This window comes from Oncorhynchus masou, chromosome 29 (genome assembly GCF_036934945.1).
Source record: "Oncorhynchus masou masou isolate Uvic2021 chromosome 29, UVic_Omas_1.1, whole genome shotgun sequence".
In the NCBI taxonomy this organism is placed as follows: domain Eukaryota; kingdom Metazoa; phylum Chordata; class Actinopteri; order Salmoniformes; family Salmonidae; genus Oncorhynchus; species Oncorhynchus masou.
Window position 1 is genome coordinate 52,374,893 of NC_088240.1, and position 25,859 is coordinate 52,400,751.

Below are 25,859 nucleotides of genomic sequence, written 5' to 3' on the forward strand. Positions count from 1 at the left end.
GTGGCAAATGTGTCTTCCAAATGGACAATGACCCCAAGCAATACTTCCAAAGTTGTGACAAAATGGCTTAAGGACAACCATGTCAAGGTATTGGAGTGGCCATGACAAAGCCCTGACCTCAATCCGATAGAAAATCTGTGGGCAGAACTGAAAAAGCATGTGCGAGCAAGGAGGCCTACAAAACTGACTCAGTTACACCAGCTCTGTCAGAAGGAATGTGCCAAAATGCACCCAACTTATTGTGGGAAGCTTGTGGAAGGATACCCGAAAAGTTTGAAACAAGTTAAACAATTTAAAGGCAGTGCTACCAAATACTAATTGAGTGTATGTAAACTTCTGACCCACTGGGAATGTGATGAAAGAAATAAAAGCTGAAATAAATCACTCTAGTATTATTCTGACATTTCACATTCTTAAAATAAAGTGGTGATCCTAACTGACCTAAAACAGAGAATTTTTACTAGGATTAAATGTCAGGAATTGTGAAAAACTGAGTTTAAATGTACTTGGCTAAGGTGTATGTAAACTTTTGACTTCAACTGTAGATGCTGTTCATTGTCACTGGTGAGACTTTGGCTGCCAGGGTTAACTTCTATCTCATATTGCTTGTTGGTCATAATTCCTACAAACTCTGTAAATGCCATGGCTTAGAATCATTTGGCTCTGAATAATTTCAGGAGCAGAAGTTTCACATAGGATAGTAGCATGCCCTGACATTTTGGTGAGGAGGATATACTGTAGTCTGATTAGGGGGGCTTACCTGTCTGAAGCAGTGCGCAGGAGCAGCACTAGCACCTGTTTCCTTCAGGTATTTGTCCCAACTGAAGTGACCTGTGGGACAGAAAAAGCACAATGCTTTTTGTTGTCTACCGTTATATGTTTTTGTGTGAATGTGTGTGGTTTTGGGGCTCAGTGCTAGTGGTATGTGCTATTGTTAAGGTGTTCCCATGCCTCCCAGCCGAAAACGTTCGGTGCATATATTATGACAACATTTTGGGACATGTTTGTTTCGTTTTGAACTTCGGTAAGGTTTCTTTTTTTCAGTTGATCGGACACACATTGTTTTCTTGAGGCAAGCTGAAGTCGGTAGCCAAAGTCAACGCCCCTTCGTTGGTCAACAGTAGGGATTCTTCAGTAAAGTCTTAAAGCACATTTTTCATTGAGAAAAACTGCACCAAACATCTTAGTTAGATGTATAATTGCACGACTAAGATCTCCTCTGCAAAAACTTCAAAAATAATTACAGATTTCTTGAGTTATCTTAGATTAATTCTGACTATTTTGAGGAAGTGTATAGAGCTACGGCGTCTCAAAATTGACAAACAGTACTATTACCATTTTTTCCCTCATTTTTCAAGCGAATGTATTTTAAGGTAGAATGCTTAGCACACCGTCAGCTGAACTGAAGCATGCTGATGCCTTTAGAACAGTGTTATAAGCCAGGGGTTGGAACTGGTTCAGGGAACAGGCATTCTTTTTGTAGTCCCACAATTTTTTTTTGAAGCTAAGCCCTCACTCAGAAACATATTCCAGTGTCTGCATGCAAGCTGAAAATCTTTACGAGGGTGTGTGTGTTTAGCCTACTTGTCCCTCCCCCACCGAAGCATAGGCTACTGTACTGACATTACAAGCGTGATTCAGAAGATGGGCAGAGATTTTTAGCTAGAGAAGAATAGATTTGCTTTTTCTGATGCTATACTATAGGCCTAATTATCACGTTCCGTGTTAAATTATTAACTACAAAAAGGTAACACGTTTTTAATTCTGGTGCCGCTCTGCACACACAAGCCCCAACTTGGGGCGGCAGGTTAGATTAGTGGACTAGTAACCAGAAGGTTGCAAGTTCAAACCCCCGAGCTGACAAGGTACAAATCTGTCGTTCTGCCCCTGAACAGGCAGTTAACCCACTGTTCCTAGGCCGTCATTGTAAATAAGAATTTGTTCTTAACTGTCTTGCCTAGTTAAATAAAGGTAAAAATATATATATATTTTTTTTATCTAGCTCAAGCTTGTTAGCTATATAGGTCAAAGGACAGTCAAAGTTCCTCTATAGAAGCCGCTCCTTCTAGGTATAATTCTGGGGACCCAGATAATGCATGTCATAAGATGCCCAGAGCTTCAAGCCTCCTCCTCAACCCTCTCTTGCTCTCTCCCGACCCCAAAAAATTTCAGTCGCAATAATTTAATGAGCTAAATGAAAAAAAAAAAAACGGTTGATTTAACAGGTTAAAAAGGAACAGAAAATATAAACCAATACTTCTTTGGGATTCGAACCAGTTCAGAACTTTATTTTGCTGGTCGGAATAGTGGAACGGAACGAACAGAAATTGTGTTTCTGTTCAGAATGAAACAATTGGAAAATAATTTTGGTTCCAACCCCTGGTTATAACTGAATGTGTTTGATTCAGGATGTTGTTTTCATTCAGCAGTGATTCATCTGAGAAAGTTGGCGTGTGTGGTAATGTACCTCCTTGGTACTGAGATGGGACCTGGGAGGGACGGCCACTTCGGGCATGCTTGATCTGCCTGCCATCTTTCCACTCAATAGCTAGAGGAGAGAACAGGGCACAACGTTTCAGAGACACCATTCAATTAATCAACTATCTATTCATAACTAGAATAAATTCACTTGATCTTTAGCAACTGTCATTGAGATGTGTGAGTCCAAACTATCACATCAGCATCTGAGACTATACACACATGAAAGTATCCTAAATATAGGACCCTTCTTGAGCAGCATCATTAGAAGATGTACATTATGCTTTTCAAATGGACAATTGCATTCCATTTCTTAACATGACATTACCTTTTTGTGGCACTGGCTTCCTCATGTCCAGTAATACTGACTAAGTTCAAGACACAATAGTCCACTCTCTAAAGAAGGGAAACGAGAGGGGGAAACAACATTGAAGTAAACACAAACCATTTGATACTTCCCCCTTTATGTTAGGTCAAAATTTAGGTCCAATTTGGACCTTTCTTCTACATTGATGTGTTCAAGAAGCCAGTCTGATGTAGCCTATACTAGTGCTAGCCTGGTTATCCTTTTAAGGGTGATTCCAGCATTATGGACATTACATTTGCACGCAAAATCAAAACTTTAATTTCTAACAGAATGGACAAACAAAATATAATATATGTGTATGTCTGTAGTACCTCTTATGGGAAGTGTATACCCCCAAAATAACTGACTTCTAAATATTGTCATGTTAGAGAAATAAAGCAAAAATTACCATTATGGATGTTTGAGTCTACACTGTCCAATACATTTTTTATATTTTGACCAATGGGTATTTTACTCCTCTAAGAAAGCCAATGGTCCAAACCGCATGTCTCTATCATAATCCATGAGTTCTTACTCTTGTATGTTGGCCAAGATTAGGGTGACTCAACGGAGGCTAGAGAAGAAATGTGGTAAAAAATCTGAAAAGTAGCATTGCGTCAGCTTGAACTTATCTTTCTTCTCAAATCCGGAGGACATAAAACAATATGAGGTAAGATAGATGTCGATTTTGAGACATGACATGTATACTGAACATAAATAGAAATGCAACTTGTAAAGTGTTGGTCCCGTGTTTCATGAGGGTAAATAAAGGAACCCCATAAATGATCCATACGCACAAAAAGCTTATTTCTCTAAAATGTAATGGACAAATTTGTTTATATCCTTGTTAGTGAGCATTTCTCCTTTGCCAAGATAATCCATCCACCTGACAGGTGTGGCATATCAAGAAGCTTGCAGTACGTCCAACCAGCCTCAACCGCAGGCCACGTGTATTCCGCCGCGTGGGTGAGCAGTTTACTGATGTCAAAGTTGTGAAACAGAGTGCCCCATGGTAGCGGTGAGGTTATGGAATGGGCAGGCATAAGCTATGGACAAAAAACACAATTGCATTTTATTGATGGCAATTTGAATAGACAGACTATTTTTGGTTCAGTGTAAAGAAATAAACTTCTTTTTTTTCAGTGGCGCCAAAGATTTAGCAGCAGTGTTGCGTCGCTAGGGGAAACACTGACAGTATGAAAATATGGATACCGCCCAACCTTAGGCCATGTCCATTACACCCCCCCATTAGCCCATTCGAAAAGCCATGAAATACGACCTGACTGAAATATCTTTGAGAAGACCGTAAGGATAATTATGTAGACCGTAAGGATAATTATGGATGTGTTTCATTTGGAAATGACTAACTTTATCTGTGGATGCTCAGGTTGACTTTCCCACGGATTCGCTCTTAACACTCTCCCCTTCTGTCGGCCAGGCAGGGGGTCAGCGTTGGAGGCAGACGACAGGGTACAACAAAGAGGTGGCCCCCGCTGTCAGCAGACCTCAGTCACCCACCCAAACACACTCAGGGCTCACTGTTGACACAGAAAACTCATCCCTGTTGGGGTATTGACAAAACAAGAGGATCCAGACTGGAGAAACAGAATGGGTAACATTATAGCCAATATAGGGTATTAATTTCAAGAGGTGACCATCTATTTTGGATCTTAAAAATTATCTGTGAATGAATTTAATTTAACCTTTATTTAAGGCAAGTCAGTTAAGAACAAATTCCTATTTACAATGATGACCAGGCTGGGGATGTCTGGCTGGCTATCCTTGACTTGAGGGGCTTTGGCCCCTAACCCTGAGCCTAGGTTAATTACCAGTTGGCTACGACACACAGGTGATTAGGTCAGACAAACACGTTGCTGATATTATATTGGTCCTCAAAGTAGACTAGATTTGTTTAGCATCAAGACACAGCAGTCACAGCTACTCACAAATCTATTGTTTATAAAATGCATGCAGCCAGGACATTGAAATGAATAGCAGATAAAGGCAAATTGCCTAATTAATGCATATTTACAAAGTAGCCACGCTAATCACACCACCCATTTAAATATATATCAATAACAATGTAACCTTGCAGCCCTACTGTTTTTTTTTTATCCTAACTGGTTTAGATTATTCATACACACCAGCAGAAGTGCATCAGTAACTGTTTCAAACTAGCAAACTAGGTAGCTACATCATTTCAGCTGGCAATCAAATAGACTTCTAAATTAACCTAGCCTTAAACTCAGTTACTGTAAATGTGCATGGCTACCATTAGCTAAGTTTACATTGGGCTGACAAGTGGTCATAAATAACGGTTTCAAAGATGCAATACAAGGCTATAGCGGTTTCAAAGACGCAATACTAGACTATAGCAATGGAGGAGACACAAAAACAAAACGCATAATATGCATTAAAAAAACCTTAAAAGATCATAACAGTCTTCAGTTGGTTCTCTCAATAGAAGTGCGCCTTTTTCCTTGCGTCATGCGGAAATCGACCAGCTCCCTCCTTTTCCCTTCCCAGAAAAAAATGACAGCGGCATTACCTACTAGGTACTAGGTAGGACAGACCAGCTCGCTTCTACGACCACTATTATTGATAATGACCCACGTTAATGCTAATGCTGTACGAGCTATAAGGGAAATTAGCTACCATCATTAGTCCGTGTAATGTGACTAAAATACCGATTTTTAAGTTAGCCTAGCTAACATAAGATATCAAGAATCCACACAAAAGCCAACACACGGGACTCCCCTCAGGGGCAAAAGCCAAGCAATTCATCACGGTTGCTAGAAATTCAGCCAGCAAATATGTGCATTTAAGAGTGAGGATATGAAGCAGTACCTACCTCCAACCTAATAACATGGGCATGCTCGAACAACCGCTAGCTAGCTAGCTCCGTCAACACAGCATGCTAAACGGGCAGACTTTATGTTAGCTATCTATCTATAGTTGGCTTGATTATAAATACATCAATAAATGCTAGATAAATTCCCGGCTAAAAATGAATTTGGTAAAAAGAGGACAGCGTGTAAACAATATATTCGAGTCTGTTTACCTTGCTTTGAAATGTTTGTGTATTATTTTTATGTGGATTGAGCTAGTGGCTGTCCGCCATTTTTTTCTCCTTCTTTAAATTTGTATTGGCGGATAGCAAACGTGAGGTGCAAATACACCGCCACCTACTGTACTGCAGTGTGAGATATCTTCGTCTGTGGGATATATCAGCGGTTGGCATCCAACGTTATGGTGCATTACCTCCACCTACTGTACTGGAGTGTGGGCCAGAGACAGGGAGAAACGAAATCCTACCTACCAGCCCCGTTGCTCTTAAAAAAAGATAACAAAATATTTGAGACAAAATCTAATGACATTCTACTCAATATACTCTTTAAACTAATTTCATGTATCCCCTTCTCCCTCATACTAGATCTCAGCCTCTCTCTTTCCACTGATACTGCCCACACTGTAGGAATACATAAAATAAAATAAAATTGAATTTGTCTCATGCGCCGAATACAACAAGTAGACCTTACAGTGAAATGCTTACATGCTCCACGGTCTCTGTTTCTTGGCAATAATCACACTTTCCCGTTGGATGCTTTCCTGTCACATTTAAGGACTTGTTCAACTGGCTGTGTCCCACCCTTAATCTTGTAAAAATAGCCTCTCTTCTGTCCCTTCCTGCCGTCCTCCCCTCCCTTGCTTTCTTCTGTACTTCCACTGCTCTTGCCATCTCTGCACCATCACTGTCCATATCAGGCTTTTTGCCTCTGCCTTGCTCATTGAAACTACAACATCAACATTCTCACTTCTAAGTGCTTCTTTAGCCAGTACATCAACAGCCTCATTCCTCTCCACCCCCACATGGGCTGGGTCCCAAGTAAATCTTATCTGTATACCCATCTGTCTAATCCTGCCATGGGTTTGTACCATCTCATAAAGCAGATCTTGTCTACTATGTGACCTAAAGGACTGGAGACTCATTAACACTGCACATGAATCAGAGCAAATAACTACTGTCTGGCTTGACATCCTCCACCCACTGCAAGGCCAACAGTATGGCCATCAGCTCCGCCGTATATACAGCCAGATGATCTGTAACAAGTTTTCTGACTTCCACCCCACATTCCTGCACTACAAATGCTGACCCAGTACGTCCTGTCCTTTGATCTTTTGAACCATCTGTGTAAATGGCCACAAAATCCTGATACACAATATCCAGACATCTCTTAAAACAAATCAGATGGATCAACACCCTCCCTATCTTTCTGTAGTCTCTCCAACACTTCTAGATCCACTACTGGAGGTGGGAGTAGCCATGGTGGATTTACAGGAATAGCTACAGTTGGACTAAACTCCCTTCCATACAGTTCCATGTCCTTTGCCTGGATATTTCCCACCAACCCAAAGCTCGTATTCTGTCTTCTCTCATGTTCCCATCATGCCTGTAAAACCCCTTTTGCAGGATGAGACACCCCATGTCCCTGTAGGTTGACCCAATAATTAATTGCCAGCTGCTGTCTCCTAATCTGCAACGGCATATCCCCCATCTCCACCTGAGGTGCAGGCACTGGGGAGGTCCGAAACGCCCCACTATATATTCTGAGTCCTTGTCCCTGTATGACATCTAGCCTTTCTAATGATGTCCGGGCTGCCGAACCATACGCTATACTGCCATAGTCTATTACAGATCGGATCAATGCAACATGCATGGTCCTCAATGAGGAACGCCCAGCCCCCCCACTCCTTCACCGTCAGACAGCGCATCACACTTTTTACACTTTCCCAATGTGTTCTGCCCAGGTCAGACTAGAGTCAAAGTATACCCCAAGGAACCTGAAGGCCCCCACCCTCTCCTCTCCAAGTTTCTCCCATATAACCTCAGGCATACCTCATCTCCCACCTTCCTCTTGGTAAAGAACACTGTCTGAGTTTTCTCTAAAGAGAACCTGAATCCCCACATTAATGCCCACCGCTCTACCTCAACAATTGTTTCCTGTATCTTCCTACCTATGTATGGCACATTTCTTCACCTCTTCCATAAGGTCCCATCATCTGCAAATAACGACCGCCCAATATCCGGCCGTACCTGAGAGTAAACATCATTAATCATGATTGAGAACAACAGAGGACTAATCACGCTCCCCTGTAGTGTATCGTTATCCACCAGGTAGCTGCCTGATAGTGACTTTCCCACCCTCACCTGGATAGACCTTCCAAAGAGGAAATCCTTTATCCAGTTGTACATTGTTCCTCCTACCCCCATAATATCAAGCTTGATTAACAATCCCTCCCTCCTTCCACATAATATCATACGCCTTCTCCACATTAAAAAAAACAGCTACAAAAGTCTCCTTGTTCACCTGAGCCTTTCTGACCTCTGCTTCCAAGTGGTGCAGTGGTCTAAGGCACTGGATCACAGTGCAAGAGGCGTCACTACAGTCCCTGGTTTGAATCCAGGCTGTATCACATTCAGCTGTGATTGGTAGTCCCATAGGGCGGCGCACAATTGGCCCAGCGTTGGCCGGGGTAGGCCGTCATTGTAAATAAGAACTTGTTCTTAACTGACTTTCCTAGTTAAATAAAGGTTAAATAAAATGTAAAAAAATCTAAGCAGAGCATTGGGTCCATATGTCCCCTTCCCTTCCTGAACTCACTCTGATGTGGCGATACTAGCCCCCTGCTTTCCAGGAAGCAATTTAGCCTCTCTGTAATCACATGTTCAATAATGTTACATACATGTGATGTTAAAGCTATTGGCCGATGTCTTGTTGGCCTCGTTGGGTCCTTCCTTGGCTTCCAGATTGGTACCACTACTGCCACCGTCCCACACTGTGTTTGTTGTACAACACCAATACCTTACCCAGTGCCTCATCACATAGATGGGACAACATAACATAACACACCTCATCTTTCCCAGGTAAAGTTAACCCAGCCTTACCTATTGCCCTTTTCATCTCTGCCATGGTAAATGGTGCATTCAATGCATCATTTACATCCTCCCTCCTTTCCAGCACTCCAGGAAGCTGTTCTCTCGCTCATTCTCTCTCTCCCCCTCTGCCGCTCCTCTGACAAATTTGGAGAGCTATGCACTTCGACAAATGCTTTGGCCATCATCTCTGCCTTCTCCTCATCTGTTACTGCCACATCCTTCCCACTCGTCAACACTGGATGATCCCACTCCCTTCTGACCCCACTTATCCTCTTAATCATCCGCCACACTTCTACCACTGGTGTTGCCCTTCCAATGGTGTCACAGAACCAACGCCAACATGACCTCTTTGCCTGACGGATAGTTCTCCTCACCAGAGTCTGGGCCTGCTTATACTGAATTAGATGTTGGAAGTTATGCGTCCTTTTCAGTACTCTAAATGTCCTGTTTCTACTCCTCACCATTTCCCCACACTCCTCTGTCCACCATGGGACCTCTTTCCTCCTCCTCCTCCCTGAACTCTTAGGTATAGCCTCAGTAGCTGCCCCACTAAAGCTGTTCTCATCCAGTTATTCATACTATCCACATCCCCGTTCTTATCCACCCGAGCCATCACCTGCTCACTCAGCTTCTGAAACTGATCCCAATTTGCCCTTCCTAACACCCAACTCCATCCACTGACACCTCCTTCCTCTCTCCGTCCTATTGTGCATACTATGGGGTAATGATCCCTCCCTACTGTCGACTCCTCCCATACCTCCAACTCACAGATTCCTGCCATCGCACTAGATACCAGAGTGAGGTCCAAGGCAGACTCTTTCCCTGTGGCTACATCAATCCTGGTCCCTCGGCCATCATTCAGGAACACCAGATCTTTCATTTCTATTAGATTTTCATTTCTATCCATTTCCATCCATCCCTTCCCCCCGTCCACCCCAGAGCGTGTTGTGGGCATTAAAATCCCCACACCATATTACTTTACTTCTGTTCTGGCCCTCCACCCTCTCCAGCACTTCCAGGTCCAATATCTGACACGGATTATAGTAGTTCACTACCACTATCACCCCTCCTCTCAACCACACCTCCACCACCACCACATATGCCTGTTTCATACCTCTGCCTAGAATCCTGTAGGGAAGTTCTTGCTTTATGAAGGTGGCACCCCCCCCTTACATCTCTGTCCTTACGAACCACTACATCTCCCTGTATGATAAACTCCACATTCGGTTTGAGCCATGTTTCCTGCACACAAATGACATCAGGCTTAGCTGGCACTATCTACAATGAACTGCTTGAACTCCTGCCCACTAGCCAACAGGCTTCGAGCATTCCATTGTAGTACTACCACCTTAACTAAGATCCAGTAATACATGACTCCACCCTCGGCTGAGGTAATCTCAAACCTCTTCCCATGTCAACCCTGTCATACTCAGATGTCTCCCAGCAGCTTTCAGTATTAGCTGAATCCTCTCTGTTTTAGACTCTACGTTATCAGTGCTATTGTTAGCTCCATTTATGAAAGTCACCAGCTTTCTCTTATCTATGTATACCATAATCACCTCCCACCTAACCCGTAATCTCCGGTCCAGATCAACGCCGATACCGATCCCGATTATTGGAGGACCACAAAAAGCCAATACCGATTAATCGGACGATTTATATATATATACATATATTTTGTTTGTAATAAATGACAATTACAACAACACTGAATGAACACTTTTATTTTAACTTAATATAATACGTAAATTAAATCAATTTAGTCTCAAATAAATAATGAAACATGTTCAATTTGGTTTAAATAATGCAAAAACACAGTGTTGGAGAAGAAAGTAAAAGTTCCTTGCTCAGAACATATGAAAGCAGGTGGTTCCTTTTAACATGTCTTCTATATTCTCAGTTAAGAAGTTTTAGGTTGTGGTTATTACAGTAATTATTGGACTATTTCTTTCTATACCATTTGTATTTCATATACCTTTGACTATTGGTTGTTCTTATAGGCACTTTAGTATTGCCAGGCTAATCTCAGGAGTTGATAGGCTTGAAGTTATCAACAGCGCTGTGCTTCAAGCATTGCTAAGAGCTGCTGTTTGAATGAATGCTTATGAGCCTGCTGCTGCCTACCACCGCTCAGTCAGACTGCTCTATCAAATATCAAATCATAGACTTAATTATAATATAATAAACACAGAAATATGAGCCTTTGGTCGTTAATATGGTCAAATACGGAACCTATTATTTTAATTTAGAAAACAAAACGTTTATTCTTCCAGTGAAATACGGAACCATTCCGTATTTTATCGAACGGGTGGCAACCCTAAGTCTAAATATTACTGTTACATTGCACAACCTTCAATGTTATGTCATAATTATTTAAAATTCTGGCAAATTAATTACTGTCTTTGTTAGGAATAAATGGCCTTTCAACAGTTCGCAACGAGTCAGGCGGCCCAAACTGCTACATATACCCTGACTCTGCTTGCACTGAACACAAGAGAAGTGACACAATTTCCCTAGTTAACATTGCCTGCTAACATGAATTTATTTTAACTACATAAGCAGTTTTAAAAAATATACTTGTGTATTGATTTTAAGAAATACATTGATGTTTATGGTTAGGTACATTATTGCAACGATTGTGCTTTTTTCGCGAATGCACTTTTGTTAAATCATCACCTGTTTAGCGAATTTGATGTAGGCTGTGATTCGATGATAAATTAACAGCCACCACATTGATTATATGCAACACCGAACAAGCTAGTTAACCTAGTAATATCATCAACCATGTGTAGTTAACTAGTGATTATGTGAAGATTGATTGTTTTTTTTATAAGATACGTTTAATGCTAGCTAGAAACTTACCATGGCTCCTTGCATCCACAAGGTCCTTTTGATGCTGTACTCGCGTAACATGTGGTCAGCCTGCCACGCAGTCTCCTCGTGGATTACAAAGAAATCGGCCATAATCGGCATCCAAAAAGGCCGATGACCATTTGTTGAAAACTTCAAATCGGCCCTAATTAATCGGCCATGCTCTAGTCTAGATGCTCCCTGGACCTGTACCACCCTCACTGCCTCAGCATATGACACCCCTCTCTCCACTCTCACTTGTTGCACCTCCACTGCCTGCTTCATAGCCTCACACCCCACTATGAGCACCCCCACAGCTGCAGCACTTTGGTTGTCCACCATTCCCACACTCATGCTCCCCTCCACATCTGGCAAACGTTTCTTTCTCTTTACAGGCTTTTGCCACATGCCCAAACCGCTGGCAGTTATACCATCTTAAAGGCTTTGGTACATAAGCCCCAACATAATAACTCATATATCCTATGGTTACTTTATTTGGCAGTACCCTGTCCTTGACGTGTAACAAAATAGATGGGCTGTCTACCCTAATTCCACCCCTTGTTGCTTGCAATCTTTGAACACACACTAGAACGCCTCATCTCAAATTGTCCCTTACCTCGTTAGTGCTGACACTCACAGGCACTCCTGTTATCACCCCTTTAATCCACTGCTTCCCTGCTTGATTATTCCAGCTGCTCGACATCACCGTACACTTCCCTATTTGCTTCACTCAGAGCTTTTTCCCTCTGCGCCATGTCCAGAACACCAACAAGTTCCCATATCTTAACACTTTATCATTGACAACTTCCCCAATCAACTCTTTTATCACAGCCGTCAGCCTTATCGGACTAATCACCCCAACTCCCCCTTCCTCCCTAAACTTCAGAATCCCTTTATGCTCCTCCTCAACTCCATGCTCCCCTCACGTCTGATCTTGCCCTTCCCCTGCACTTTCTACCTCCGAACTGTCGCTAGCGTTGGAAACTGTTGCTCTCCTCAAACTTCCTTTTCTGCCTCCTCTCTGCCTCCATAGACCTCTCATTAACCTTCAAACCCCTACTCCCTTTCTCTCCCGCTTTATTTTTGTACCACTATGCTCCATACTTGCTTCACTTTCTTCTCTATCAGTAGTTCTCCTACCATCTCTGACCCAGTCACAACACAGCCGTGCCGATCACACCCACACCAAGTAAAGTTTGATTGTTTGTTTATTTACGATCGATCACACTTTGTAGAAAAATTGCCTACAAACAAAACCTACAAAAAAACTCACCACTATTTGACTACTTGTCCCTATCTGATCCTACACCAGGCCGGCAGCCTGGAAGGATAGTACACTATCACTCAACCTCTTCTCCACCCAACCTGACACCACATATGGATTCACCAAAAGGCAGGGATTCATCCAAAATATTGCCTTCTCTCAGTAACTGCTCATAGTGTGGAACTGAGAAAAATGGCTTTTATTTGCCTTGGTTCACAATAACTTTATGCAGTTACTGCTAACATGACCCCCATTTTCTCCAGAACACAATACAATAGAGGCAGGATACGTGCCCACATGATTAAGCATGCATTTAATGTAGCAAAAATAACTAAGTCATTTTCGACCAAATGAGCAATTACTGCCTGTTTGCTTGGTAGGGCAGTATACTCAAAATATGTACTGGACAGGGGTAAAATAATAACCATACGGGAAAGGGAAATTAACATTAATTCACACACACTACAAAATATAAAATATATACACTCCCGCTCCTTCAAAAACTAAAATACCCTGCTCAAGCTCTGGGGTCTGAGACGGTGGGACCACACCAGACAGTACTCCATGTAGTTCTTCAAATGTAAAATCATTCATATTCCAAATCATAATTAACAACCCAACTATTTATCCAACCAAAATTTAGAATGACATTCCTCAGTGACTCAAAGTAAAAACCTCAATTTAGCACACATCAATATTAGCAGATTTTACATTCATTCAAAATAATTATCTCATAATTCTACCATTAACTTTTTTAATCATCATTATAATACAGATCAGTATCTCAATGCATTCGTAATCTAAATTACTATAATTTTACATGGTGTAGACCTCTACAATCAACCTGATACCACAAAAGTATAAAAAAAATGATTGGCACAGTTGACCAACCCCCCCCCCCCTCAGGCACTGATTCTTCTGGTGTCCTTTTTGTTCTTCTTCAGATAGCTTTACAGTTCAAAGTGGATGGCCCATGATAATGTTCCAATTTCAATGTCTCATCTTTACCACTCATGTCTTGTCCATTCGTCAACCAATATACCAGTACCATAAGAAAAGGTTAGAACAGATCTCTCTCCATGATCACTCCATGTGGACTGAGAGAAGCATGAAAGAAAAGCAGTTAATAGCTTAGATCTGATACTGTACACCGATTTCTGGCTTGGTTCCTTTCTCTCGGTAGAAGTGGTTTGGAAGGGCCTTATTCAACGCCTTTGTCACTCTTCTTCAGTCAGTTAGAGGGGGTTTTGAGGTACACACTCTATTCGGTCCAATTATCTCTTCCATGCATTAAGATACCGTCTGATGTCACTTTTCATGATCACCTCGAAAGAACAGATCAGAACAACAGTTTAGTTCAGTTCATTAACTACATGACAAAGTATTACTTTTACCAATGATTCTTAATACACATATCTAAACATATTTCAAAGAGAATATCAACACATTCTATTGAAACTATTCTTTCAAATTGGCTATACTCCCCATCTCACTGTCAACTCCATCGTAGAGCCAAGGATCAAGAAGTTAGACCTATACCCCTCGGGAATAGAACAAAACAAACACAACAATACAATACACTCCTTCACATATCACTCAAGGTGTATAAACTTAAATTCAAAACCTCAAAAAACTGAATTGTCCCCCATGTTTTAAAAAACTAAACTACTACTGGAAAAAAAAAAATATATATATATATATTTCAAATAACATAATCAAATGAAAATCACTAAACTGAAAAAACTCCACAAAGAGAAATTATTAAACCCATATGGTCATAGGAAAATAGACTTAAAGCAGCATACCCTTAGTTAAAAGCAATGCCCTCTCACAATACACATTGGTCCAAATTACAAATATGGCTAAGAACTATAAACTCAAACATATTTATAAATTACACAAATTATCTTGAAAGCAGTATTACAAATCACCATAAATTCATTATCCAAATGTCATCATAGAGGTCATAGTTCATACAAACCCCTTCAAAGAAGTGTGTTTCACTATATTAGGCAAATTGCAAACAATAGTCAAATAGTTCCTACATGTTGTATCCCAGGTTCCCAGAACATTCCTTTATCAAAAGAATTAACGTTTTTAATTAAATCTCCAACTACATGAAACTCCATAAAATTCCATGTGCTTGCGTGCCCCTTTAAAATACCTTTGCACTAAAACAAATGGAAAACTCACCAAACCCAAAGGAAAAAATTAAAAACAAATCAAGTATTTTAAAAACACCAACAAATAGTCATAACAAATCTTTTACGTGTGTGTATTTTTCAAACCTTAAGGTAAAAACAAAAACTTCCAGGCCCCTTTCAATTTGGTCGTTTATGGCCTCAATCTCACTCACTCTCCCCAAGATTATAGTCCCAGGAAACATTTCAAAGAGAGACATTGAAACACCCATTTTCCCAGAAAAAAACACAAAACACTTTGTTAGTATTCATTACACTACATCGATTCAGAAACTCAAAAGTGAACTATAAACCAAACCTAACCTCAAACCTAACCTCAAATCATTAATCATAAGTTTTAATCAACATCAATGTATATGTATGCTTAATTAAACATGTTACCCTTAGATACAATTATCCTTACTATCTAAATGTAATACTTTTTCCTCTGTCACAAATGTAGTACATTTCTCAGCGTAAGGAATCAGTAATTTAATCCCAGGCGTTTAATAAAAATGTAGACGTGTTCTCCCATGGCTCCTTCAATTTACATATTTTAGATAACTTCCATCCGTCCTGGAAGAAAGAATCCTACTCAGATAATACAATGTTAAATTAAGTAAAATCAACACCTAAAATCAACAATAAACAAATAAACAAACCACTTTCATCAGCAATCTAATAATTTCAACCTGTTGATATAAATTGTTTAAAAAACTATCCTGAGTTTTTAACAAATCTAAAATCTTTCAAAAGTTGGCACTGTCTCATCAGCGTAAAAATCAAAGCAAACTTTTTTCCACTCTGGTGTTACCTAAACAATCAAACCAAGAATCAATAACCATCAGAATACATTATCACAATGTTTTACGATTCAATCATTCAGATCTCCCTTTCTTATAGCCAAATATAGCCATGTACGCCACCAATCAGTGATGGCCACCTAGCAATTTTGTTGCTAGTTTTAGCATCTTTTCAGACTACCCTGACAATATACAGCTACTTTTAAAAATGTATTTGGAAATTTCTATCAACTTCTGAAAAGTGACTCAAAGCTATAATTCACGCATTTTCCTTCTAAATTACACAAACAAATTTCTCTGTCACCTTCAGTCACAACATCATTGCCGTGTCGGCAAAAGTGCATTGTGAGCGATGTCAGCAGCAGGCGCTGAGCCCAGGCCCAGGCCGCAGCGACTTACAAGGAATTGCAAATTATTGTTGGCTGTCTGCAGCAACAGTAGTACGTGTTCGATAACCCAAACCCAATTTATCACAAATGTTGGACCTTGAATAGAACTTACAACATCAATCAACATCTCTCAATCAAAATTGTACTGCCAGAAGTAAAGAAAAGAGTGTACCTGAACAATGGTCAAAACAATTTGAGTAATGTTATTGTATATCCAACGTAATGACGTAGTTTTACGTTATTCCACAACAATCTACCTGCCTCTAGCAACTTACCCTGAAAATTAGTAGCCAACACAGCAACTAACTATCTTCCTTACTTTCAGCTCAACATATCCTATTACTTTTTTCCATGTGGGCAAAAATATATAACCCCTCTCATTTCAATGTTTTTCCTTACCTCTATGTAAGACTAAAACCAAACTTTATAACCTCCTCTTCTTTTTCCTCTTCAAACTTATGAAATGTCCAAAACTTTAAAAAATAACACACACAGGGTTAGGGTTAGGGTTGTGTCAGTCAATCTATAAGAATGAAAAACATTTGGGAAATCACTTTCTATTGCCATTATCTCTCCGCTTTTATTTAGAATTTCTTTAATTTAGGCAACTGTCTCCTCTATTGGTACTGTAATTTAAATACGACTCAATTCTCAATACATTATTTCAGCAGATTATTTAGTGAACAGACATCGTCTTGCATCAAAATTAGCTTCGTTATTATTTTAAGTTGAATGAATTAGTCTATCAATTTAACCTAAACAATCTATTAAAAAGTTCAATTTATCCCTTCTGTCAATTTGAACCAAACAAGCTATTAAAACATTAAGTTTATATCTTATACAAACACTAGCGACCACAACTTTCCAGGCAAAACATACAAATAGTTTAATTACAATCAAAAACTCAGATTTTTAGTTAGCGCATTGACTGGGAACCGAACCCGGGACTCCAGCTTGGAAGGCAGCTATGCTCACCACTATACGACCAACGCAATGTAAATTACTAAGATTCTTCGCAAATAAACCCACTTTACAATTGTCTGTAATTGTAAAATCAAGACACCTCACTATCGGCAATTAATCACGCAATGATCATTAGTTCGATGGAAAACCTTAGGCTTTGTACGACATTATAAATTATGTCGAGATTCCCTCAAATTCTCTCTAACTTTATGGAAAACAGTTTATTCATTAAATCCCGCAACTCCTCTCATACTGGGAAGAAAAAATATACAATTTTCAGACCTTAAGGGCAGTTTTATTTCAAATGTTGTACCCAGATGAAGATAATCAATATGCGTTTTATAGTTACATCGTTAGGGTAAGATAACCAAAAATGGACACACTCTAATCAGTTTCTAGAGCTCAATTTCCCAGATTTTGTAGACTAGTTTAATAGTGCTTAAACCCTCATCTTTATTAAATTCTCCATTAAAGATACCAACTCAACCTACGTACGTCTACGAATGGGTGGTTTAAATTGTATCTAATTTTATTCTCAGCATTACTTTATCAAATCTCTAGTAATTGATTATACACACATACAATTTATCATAATTTCAAAATAATTCACAGAATCCATATAAAACGTAAGAAAATCTTAGGTACTCACACAGAACTTTAAGGATCCCCCACACAGGATTGGTCAGATGTTCACACAGAACTGGTCAGACGTTCACACAGAACATCAGAACATACTTGATAGGTACTCACACAGAGTCAACCTACCCCGCTCACACAGAACGGTCCGACAAATATTACCTAGTGATCCCATAACAAAATACTCACACAGAGTAACCCAGGGCATACCTGGCTAGCACATTTAAAATCATTGAAATTCACCACCTCTGAGGGTCACTTAGACAATCAAACAGACACACAGAATGAGGTCATTCTTCCAAGTAAGCACCAAGTACCATGTTTCACACAGAAACACACAGTCCCCTGGCCCCTCACCCCCACAGACCGCACCAATCCCCACTGTGATCAATTCAGTGTCAGGACAGCTCTTGGTCACTCGCAACCAGACAGTGGCAGAGTATCTTTGAGTCCACAAACTCTCAGATTACTCTCCTCTGACTCGGGCCCTGCTCACGCCTCCGAGGTGCCCTCCTTACAAAGGAATTCACACTCAGAGTATACGCAACCGAGGCATATTTAAAAAAGTTGACTTCAATCTGTGTGGTTCGCTTACCTTTTTCTTTTAAAAAACTATGTTCGAGGTGTGGTATCCACTCGGCTCGCTTCCTCTCAGGTCAAAGGTTGGTCCATCTGCTTTACTCCCGAAGTGTGGTTTCTCTAAAATCCCATGTTTGAGGGATCCCTCGTGCACGATTTATTTACCTAGATCGTCAGGAACGGTCACCAAGTGAAGATTCACATCCCATCCTCTGCGCCAAATGTCATGGAAATTTCCTGTATTACCAAATCATGAGAGAGCAAACCACACACAAGTCAGAGTTATCATAAAGTCCATCTTTAATTATATGAGCTTCACCATAGCCCTGTGACTCTCAGATCAATTCAGCGTCTATAAATGAATTCTCTGAGAATGCTTACAAAACAGTCCTTAGTATCATTTATAGCCAAGACACACCCATCAAAACTCACATGATGAATAACAGATCTTAGGAACATTACACAAAGAACCTTTTCCCAGAAAAAAGAGTATTCCATAATTTATAGCATTAGCTATAAATTATCGTTCAGTTTGGTCTCCTAAACCGAAGCTCTTATCTCGTTCTTGGTACAACATAGTACCAAGACATTACCTCATCCAATGATATATATCAATTGTCAATTTCTAGATACTCCCATAAAAAATACAACCCCTCCTGGACAAGTTTACAGAGAGGAGTGACTGGCACACAGACATTGTGGAGCCAACCTAACTGGTTCCCCATTAATCACACCATCCCTTCACCTGGTTTAGGAATAGTTACAGACACATTCACAGATAAGACTAACCCGACCTCTCCCCTCTCTGGGCCCAAGTAACTTTCCCACATAAGCATGCTTATGAAAATTAACCTCTCTGTGCACGGAACCCGCTAGCGGGCTGAAACTCCACAACACACGGTGCTCGCTACATAAATAGTCATTCATGAAAATACAAGTGTCTCACATGTATCGAAAGCCTAGAATCTTGCTAATCCAACTGCGATGTCAGATTTAAAAAAGTATTTACTGCGAAAGAATACAATGTGATCTGAGCATAGAGCCCCATAAAAAAAACTATTTTAACCAGCACAGGGGTAACATAATCACAAACTGCATTCAAATAAATCGTTTATCTTTGACGATCTTCGTCTGTTTGCAATTCCAATGCTCATTGTTACACAATGAATGATCTTTTGTTTGATAAAATCCGTTTTTATAGCCTAACACGAAACATTTTGTGAACCGCTTGTGTAGTGAATTCCGTCTCATTCCATTTTTGACGACACATTCCAGGTAAATCACCCACACAGAACGTGACTTTTCCAGTCATGTTTGGTTTCACTGCAATCAACTGGTTTGTTTGTAACACAATCAAACCTGATGGGCTATTTCGCGGGACGTATTGACTGAAAGAAACCGATTTGAAGACAACAAGTAATGACATTATGGTGCACCAATGATTTGCCCGCTGTTTCGTTGATTGACTGTCTTTTAACCCAATGACCACTGATCGTCTTGAAATCTAGCTGGGTAGATAGCCAATGAGCTGAGCTAAACGGCAATACGCCATGTTTATGTGTTGCAAGACCAACCCATGTAGTAACCTCCAGCGTAAAGAGAGTCATGCGCTATAGGTTATTAACTAGGTTATTAACTTCAGATAAAATTATTATAGATTTTTGTTATTATATAAGATATGCTTTCCCATGCATTTTAAATGACACTGAAACAGTAAATGACTCCGTCAAGGCAAAAGACACAAAGTTCAAGATGTATATTATCACATTTTCAATGTACCACATCAAAAGAAATGAAAATAATAAACCCCAATGATTTTTCACAGCCCATGTCCAAATTACTGGCAAGCTTGTTTAAACCCGTTGGCGCGCGTTGGAGCGCGTTGGTGCTCCAAAAAAATGATGACACACATAAAGTCCTGAAGCACCCCACCATTGTGGTTACTCACTACTCGTAGATATTTCCTCAGCGAAGTATAGCAGTTCCGTGCAGGTGTTCTCACAAGATCCACAGCAAGCACAGCTATCAATGCAGACAGTACTTAGCAGCAACAGATATCCCATGGAAACATGAACTCGTTAATCTTCCACAAGCAATTCTCTACAGGTCTCACACGATGCTATTCTAACCTCGAGCTGTCAAATCCCTCCACGATGAGATGGTAGCTTCAGTCTCTACTAAGACTTTCTTAACAAAAATAATCATACTCTCATATAAAATCAAATCAGTATTTCCCTTCAAAACTCGATAGGTATGGGTTTTGTTCGATTTTTATCTTCTTCTTTCATAGTTTTTCTTCACCAACACTGATAATGTCTCTCCATCTCTCTTTAAACGTCTCTCCCTCTTTTTTCAACGTCTCTTTCTCCCAGGCCTCCTGTTAACCAGGTCAACTATCCCATTGGCCTCAGTTTAACAAGCTACCTTATTGGTCAAAACTTCAACTTAAAAGTAAACCAACCTATTCACTTGTACATTAAATAAATATTTCTTCAAAAGAAATACATTAATGACATTACAATTCAGGAGCAATTCGATCACCTTTTAAACCTAATACCAATTAATTATAACAAATAAACTCTAGACTTGGTTTTAACAAGGGTATTACATAACCAATGCAATAAGCGATACAAAGTCCACCTTTTTAACATGTGACATTTCAGGATCCTGTTGGCAAGGAACATTTACTGGTGTCTCTAATCCAACTAACATGATTTTTCAACGTTAGTCTGTTCTTCCACTCTTCTCACTGCCTCTGAACAGGAGACACTGGAACAGCTCTTACATGCTGTCTAGACTGGGCACACGCAAGCGTCCGCATGTTGATTTTGTACATCCACACCAGAGGCAATCCAGACACGCAGGTTGAAATATTGAAACGAACTCTGAACCAACTATATTCAACTGGGGACAGGTCAAAAAACACATGAAACATTTGTGGACATTTAGCTAGCTAGCTTGCAGCTGCTCGCTAATTTCTCCTGGAATATAAACATTTTGTTGTTATTTTACCTGAAATGCAAAAGGTCCTTATTTTCTGGATCTTTGTAGAATTTTGACCTCTTTTAAGTCACACAAAATCGTGTGTTCTCTACTCCGACATTTAATCCACAGATAAAAGGGGAAACTAATCTCTCCTCCTTCAGTAGTAGTCTTCTTCTGTGGAATTTATGTCAGTTGGCAAGCAACTTCAATGTGCATTACCACCACTAACTGGGCTAGAGTGTGGACCTCAGTTCATCTTTCAATCACCCATGTGGGTATACACTTCCCTCACTCCATCCACCAACCACTGCATCTTCTTCTTCAGTTACATCCTTTGCACTCACTTCTAGCGTCACTCCAGAGATAACCCGCTTGATAGGCGCACTGCATCGCAGTGTCACGTTCTGACCATCATTCGGGTGTGTTTTCTTTGTTTTAGTGTTGGTCATGACGTGAGCTGGGTGGGCATTCTATGTTGTGTGTCTGGTTTGTCTATTTCTATGTTTGGCCTGATATGGTTCTCAATCAGAGGCAAGTGTTAGTCATTGTCTCTGATTGGGAACCATATTTAGGTAGCCTGTTTTGTGTTGGGTTTTGTGGGTGATTGTTCCTGTCTCTGTGTTTGTTTTCACCAGATAGGCTGTTTAGGTTTTCTCACGTTTATTGTTTTGTTAGTTTGTTCATGTGTAGAGTCTTTATAAATTAAACATGAATAATCACCACGCTGCGTTTTAGTCCGCCTCTCCTTCAACTCAAGAGAACCGTTACAGAATCACCCACCAACCAAGGACCAAGCGGCGTGGTAAACAGAGGCAGCAGCAACAGCAGCAGCAGGAGAAGCAACAGGTGCAGCAGGAGCAACAGCAGCAGCAGCAAAAGCAGCAGCAGGAGGAGCTAGCACGGCAGAGCGGCTGGAAGCCCGAGAGGCAGCCCCAAAAATTTATTGGGGGGGGGGGCACAGGGAGAGTGTGGCAGAGTCAGGAGTCAGACCTGAGCCAACTCCCCGTTTACCGTAAGGAGCCATGGAAGGAATTGGAGCTGTCGGTGAAGCTGAGTGCTGAGTCTGAGAGTGTTGAGGATGTATTGGACAGAATAGAGAGAAGGCTGTTGGTTTGGCATAGTATGCAAGGCATTCGCCCTGAGGTGCGTGTCCCCAGCCCGGTACCACCAGTGCCGGCACCCCACACCAGGCTGTCTCTCCGTCCCATCAACACAGGTGCTCCCGCCTGTCCGGCGCTATCGGAGTTTCCGCCCCTCAGTCCAGAGGCGCCAGAGCTCCTCAGTCCAGCGCTGCCGGAGCCTTCCTCTTCAGCATTGCCGGAGCTTCCCGTCTGCCCAGCGCCGTCTGAGCTACCTGTCTGCCAAGCGCCATCAGCGCCGCCTGAGCCACCAGTCTGCCCAGCGCCGCCAGTGCCGCCAGTCTGCACAGCGCCGCCAGTGCCGCCAGTCTGCCCAGCGCCGCCAGTGCCGCCAGTCTGCAAGGAGCCGCCAGTGCCGCCAGTCTGCCAGGAGCCGCCAGTGCCGCCAGTCAGCCAGGAGCCGTCAGTGTCGCCAGTCAGCTAGGAGCCGCCAGTGCCGCCAGTCAGCCAGGAGCCGCCAGTGCCGCCAGTCAGCCAGGAGCCGCCAGTCTGCCAGGATCCGTTAGATCCGCCAGTCAGCCAGGATCCGCCATTCAGCCAGGAGCCGCCAGTCAGCCAGGATCTGCCAGGATCTGCCAGAACTGCCAATCAGCCAGGATCCGCCAGTCTGCCAGGATCGGCCAGTCAGCCAGGATCTTCCAGATCCGCCAGTCAGCCAGGATCTGCCAGAACTTCCAGTCAGCCAGGATCTGCCAGAACTGTCAGTCAGCCAGGATCTGCCGGAACCACCAGCCAGCCAGGATCTGCTAGATTCATCAACCTGCCTGAGCTTCCTCTCAGTCCTGAGCTTCCTCTCAGTCCTGAGCTTCCTCTCAGTCCTGAGCTACCTCAGTCCCGAGCTGCCCCTCAGTCCGGAGCTGCCCCTCAGCTCAGTCCAGTGGGGCCCGTTGTTAGGGTTCCTAGGCCAAGGTTAGCGGCGAGGGTCGCCACTCAAGGGACGCTAAAGGAGGGGGAGTAAGACAATTATGGAGTGGGGTCCACGTCCAGCGCCAGAGCCGCCACCGCGGACAGCTGCCCACCCAGACCCTCCCCTATAGGTTTAGGTTGTGCGTTCGGAGTCCGCACCTTGGGGGGGGGGGGTTCTGACCATCAATCGGGTGTGTTTTCCTTGTTTTAGTGTTGGTCAGGACGTGAGCTGGGTGGGCATTCTATGTTGTGTGTCTGGTTTGTCTATTTCTATGTTTGGCCTGATATGGTTCTCAATCAGAGGCAGTTGTTAGTCATTGTCTCTGATTGGGAACCATATTTAGGTAGCCTGTTTTGTGTTGGGTTTTGTGGGTGATTGTTCCTGTCTCTGTGTTTGTTTTCACCAGATAGGCTGTTTAGGTTTTCTCACGTTTATTGTTTTGTTAGTTTGTTCATGTGTAGAGTCTTTATAAATTAAACATGAATAATCACCACGCTGCGTTTTGGTCCGCCTCTCCTTCAACTCAAGAGAACCGTTACACGCAGATCCACACACAATACATTACAATCCAAAATCTTTTTCAGGTGCAAAGCATACACCTTCTGTTCCTCGGACACACACACACAAAAAATAAGCCAACTACTTGTTATACTCACTGACGGAACCTCATCCAGCGCATCTGCAATTTTCATCGAGATGTCAAATGGATCTCCCAGGTAACTCCATCAGTCCAAAACCTTCACTCCAACTTAAAACGAGTCAGAAATAGGTTTGTATTTACTAGATTCCAAGACCACTTTATTACTCATAATGTATTTCCATTTTTGTTCAAAACTGCAATCTATTCCTTCTCACTCTCACTCATGGGAATGCGTTAAAGTCAGATCACTAGGAAAGCAGTTAGCAAAACCAATACTACTATACACTGAGTGTACCGCTGAGTGTACCATGATTCATCAGACCAGGCAATGTTTTTCCAATTCTCCAGTGTTTTCTTTCCTTAGCCCACTGCAACCACAGTTTCTTGTTTTTCACTGAAAAAGTGTAACTCTGTAAGGTCGTCGGCTGTCATACCCCATTCGTGTCAAGGTACGTCAAGTTGTGCATTCTTTTATAGGTCTTTGGGCACCAATGTTGTACTGGCCTGTCTGTTGACTAACTGTAGCCATTCTGTTTCTCTGCACAATTCGTGTCAGCCTCCTTTGTCCTCTTTCATCGGTGAACCTTTTTTTTACCACTGGCCGGCTGCTGTTGGCTGGACGTCCTTTGGATGGTGGACCATTCTTGATACACACTGGAAACTGTTGAGTGTGAAAAACCCAGCAGTGTCGCAGTTGTTGACACACTCAAACAGGAGCACTTGGCAACTACTACTGTCACGTTCTTTCAAAATCAAACCCAGAAGCAGACCAGGACAATGAGAGTAGGAAGAAGGTGAGTATTTATTTACAAGTGAATATGAATGGGTAGATATATCCAGGTGGCGTAGCGGGCAGCGGTGGTGAGTTGATGGGAGTAAATAGGTGGATACAATGGGGTAGCGGAATTCTCCGACGACCAGGCGGGAATGGGGTAAATGATCCGGGTGAGTAACTGAAGACAGAACAAACGGAGGTAAGTTTAGGGCAAGCAATACGTAAAAAACAACAAAACAAATTCTATCTAACTTGAGGCTGATACTATGGCACGACATACTGTTCATGGCTAACGATCCGGCAGGGAATGGATGTCAGGTCCGGTCTTATGAAGAGGAGAGATGATGATCAGGACCAGGTGTGCAGATAGCTGATGGGATACAGGTGCGGGTAATCAGAACTCCCAACTGGCTACATTGCCCGGCAACCAGACAGGGTGCGTTCCAGGACACCGGAAAAAAACACTCCAGGACAGAACACAGGCGAAAAACAGACTCAGGAAACGGGATTCGTGACAGTACCCCCCCCTCCAACGAACGCCGCCGGGCGGACTACCCGGAGCGCCAGGGTGGAGGCGGTAAAAGTCACGGAGCAGGTCATCGTCAAGGATCTGACGCCGAGGAATCCAACTCCTCTCCTCAGGACCATATCCTTCCCAATCCACTAAATACTGGAACCCTCGACCCCGCCGTCTGGAGTCCATGATGCGGCGCACCGTGTAGACAGGACCACCTCCGATCATCCGAGGAGGAGGAGGACGAGGAGGAGGGGGCAACAGAGGACTGAGGAGAACCGGCTTGAGGCAGGAGACATGAAAGGTGGGATGTACTCTTAGTGTAGCAGGCAACTTGAGTCGGACCACAACAGGATTAATGATCTTCTCCACTACAAACGGACCAATGAACTTCGGTGACAGTTTCCACGACTCAGTCCGTAGAGGAAGATCCCGTGTAGCCAACCAAACCCTATCTCCGACGGTATAAGCGG

The 25,859-nt window shown here is 42.1% G+C and overlaps 1 protein-coding gene and 1 long non-coding RNA gene across 21 annotated transcripts in view; both read right to left on the minus strand.

Moving 5' to 3' along the window:
* Nucleotides 1-5,995, minus strand: part of LOC135519973 (polycomb protein SCMH1-like) — a 43,463-nt gene extending 37,468 nt beyond the window's left edge. For 10 of the 20 annotated variants that reach the window (XM_064945255.1, XM_064945253.1, XM_064945254.1 and 7 more), the window contains exons 1-5: nucleotides 5,886-5,994; nucleotides 4,193-4,362; nucleotides 2,807-2,874; nucleotides 2,468-2,548; nucleotides 761-831 (exon numbers count right to left, since the gene is read on the minus strand). In XM_064945255.1, the coding sequence (XP_064801327.1) occupies nucleotides 761-831; nucleotides 2,468-2,548; nucleotides 2,807-2,831 (177 nt within the window). In that variant the 5' untranslated portion in view covers nucleotides 2,832-2,874; nucleotides 4,193-4,362; nucleotides 5,886-5,994. The other 10 variants (XM_064945262.1, XM_064945243.1, XM_064945249.1 and 7 more) reach the window with 9 other exon arrangements.
* A 7,167-nt stretch (nucleotides 5,996-13,162) lies between these two features.
* Nucleotides 13,163-18,175, minus strand: LOC135519976 (uncharacterized). Its single transcript, XR_010452328.1, has 2 exons — nucleotides 16,648-18,175; nucleotides 13,163-14,201 (listed from the first exon to the last, which is right to left on the minus strand). It is a non-coding gene; the product is annotated as an uncharacterized LOC135519976 (long non-coding RNA).
* Between the last annotated feature and the right edge of the window lie 7,684 nt (nucleotides 18,176-25,859).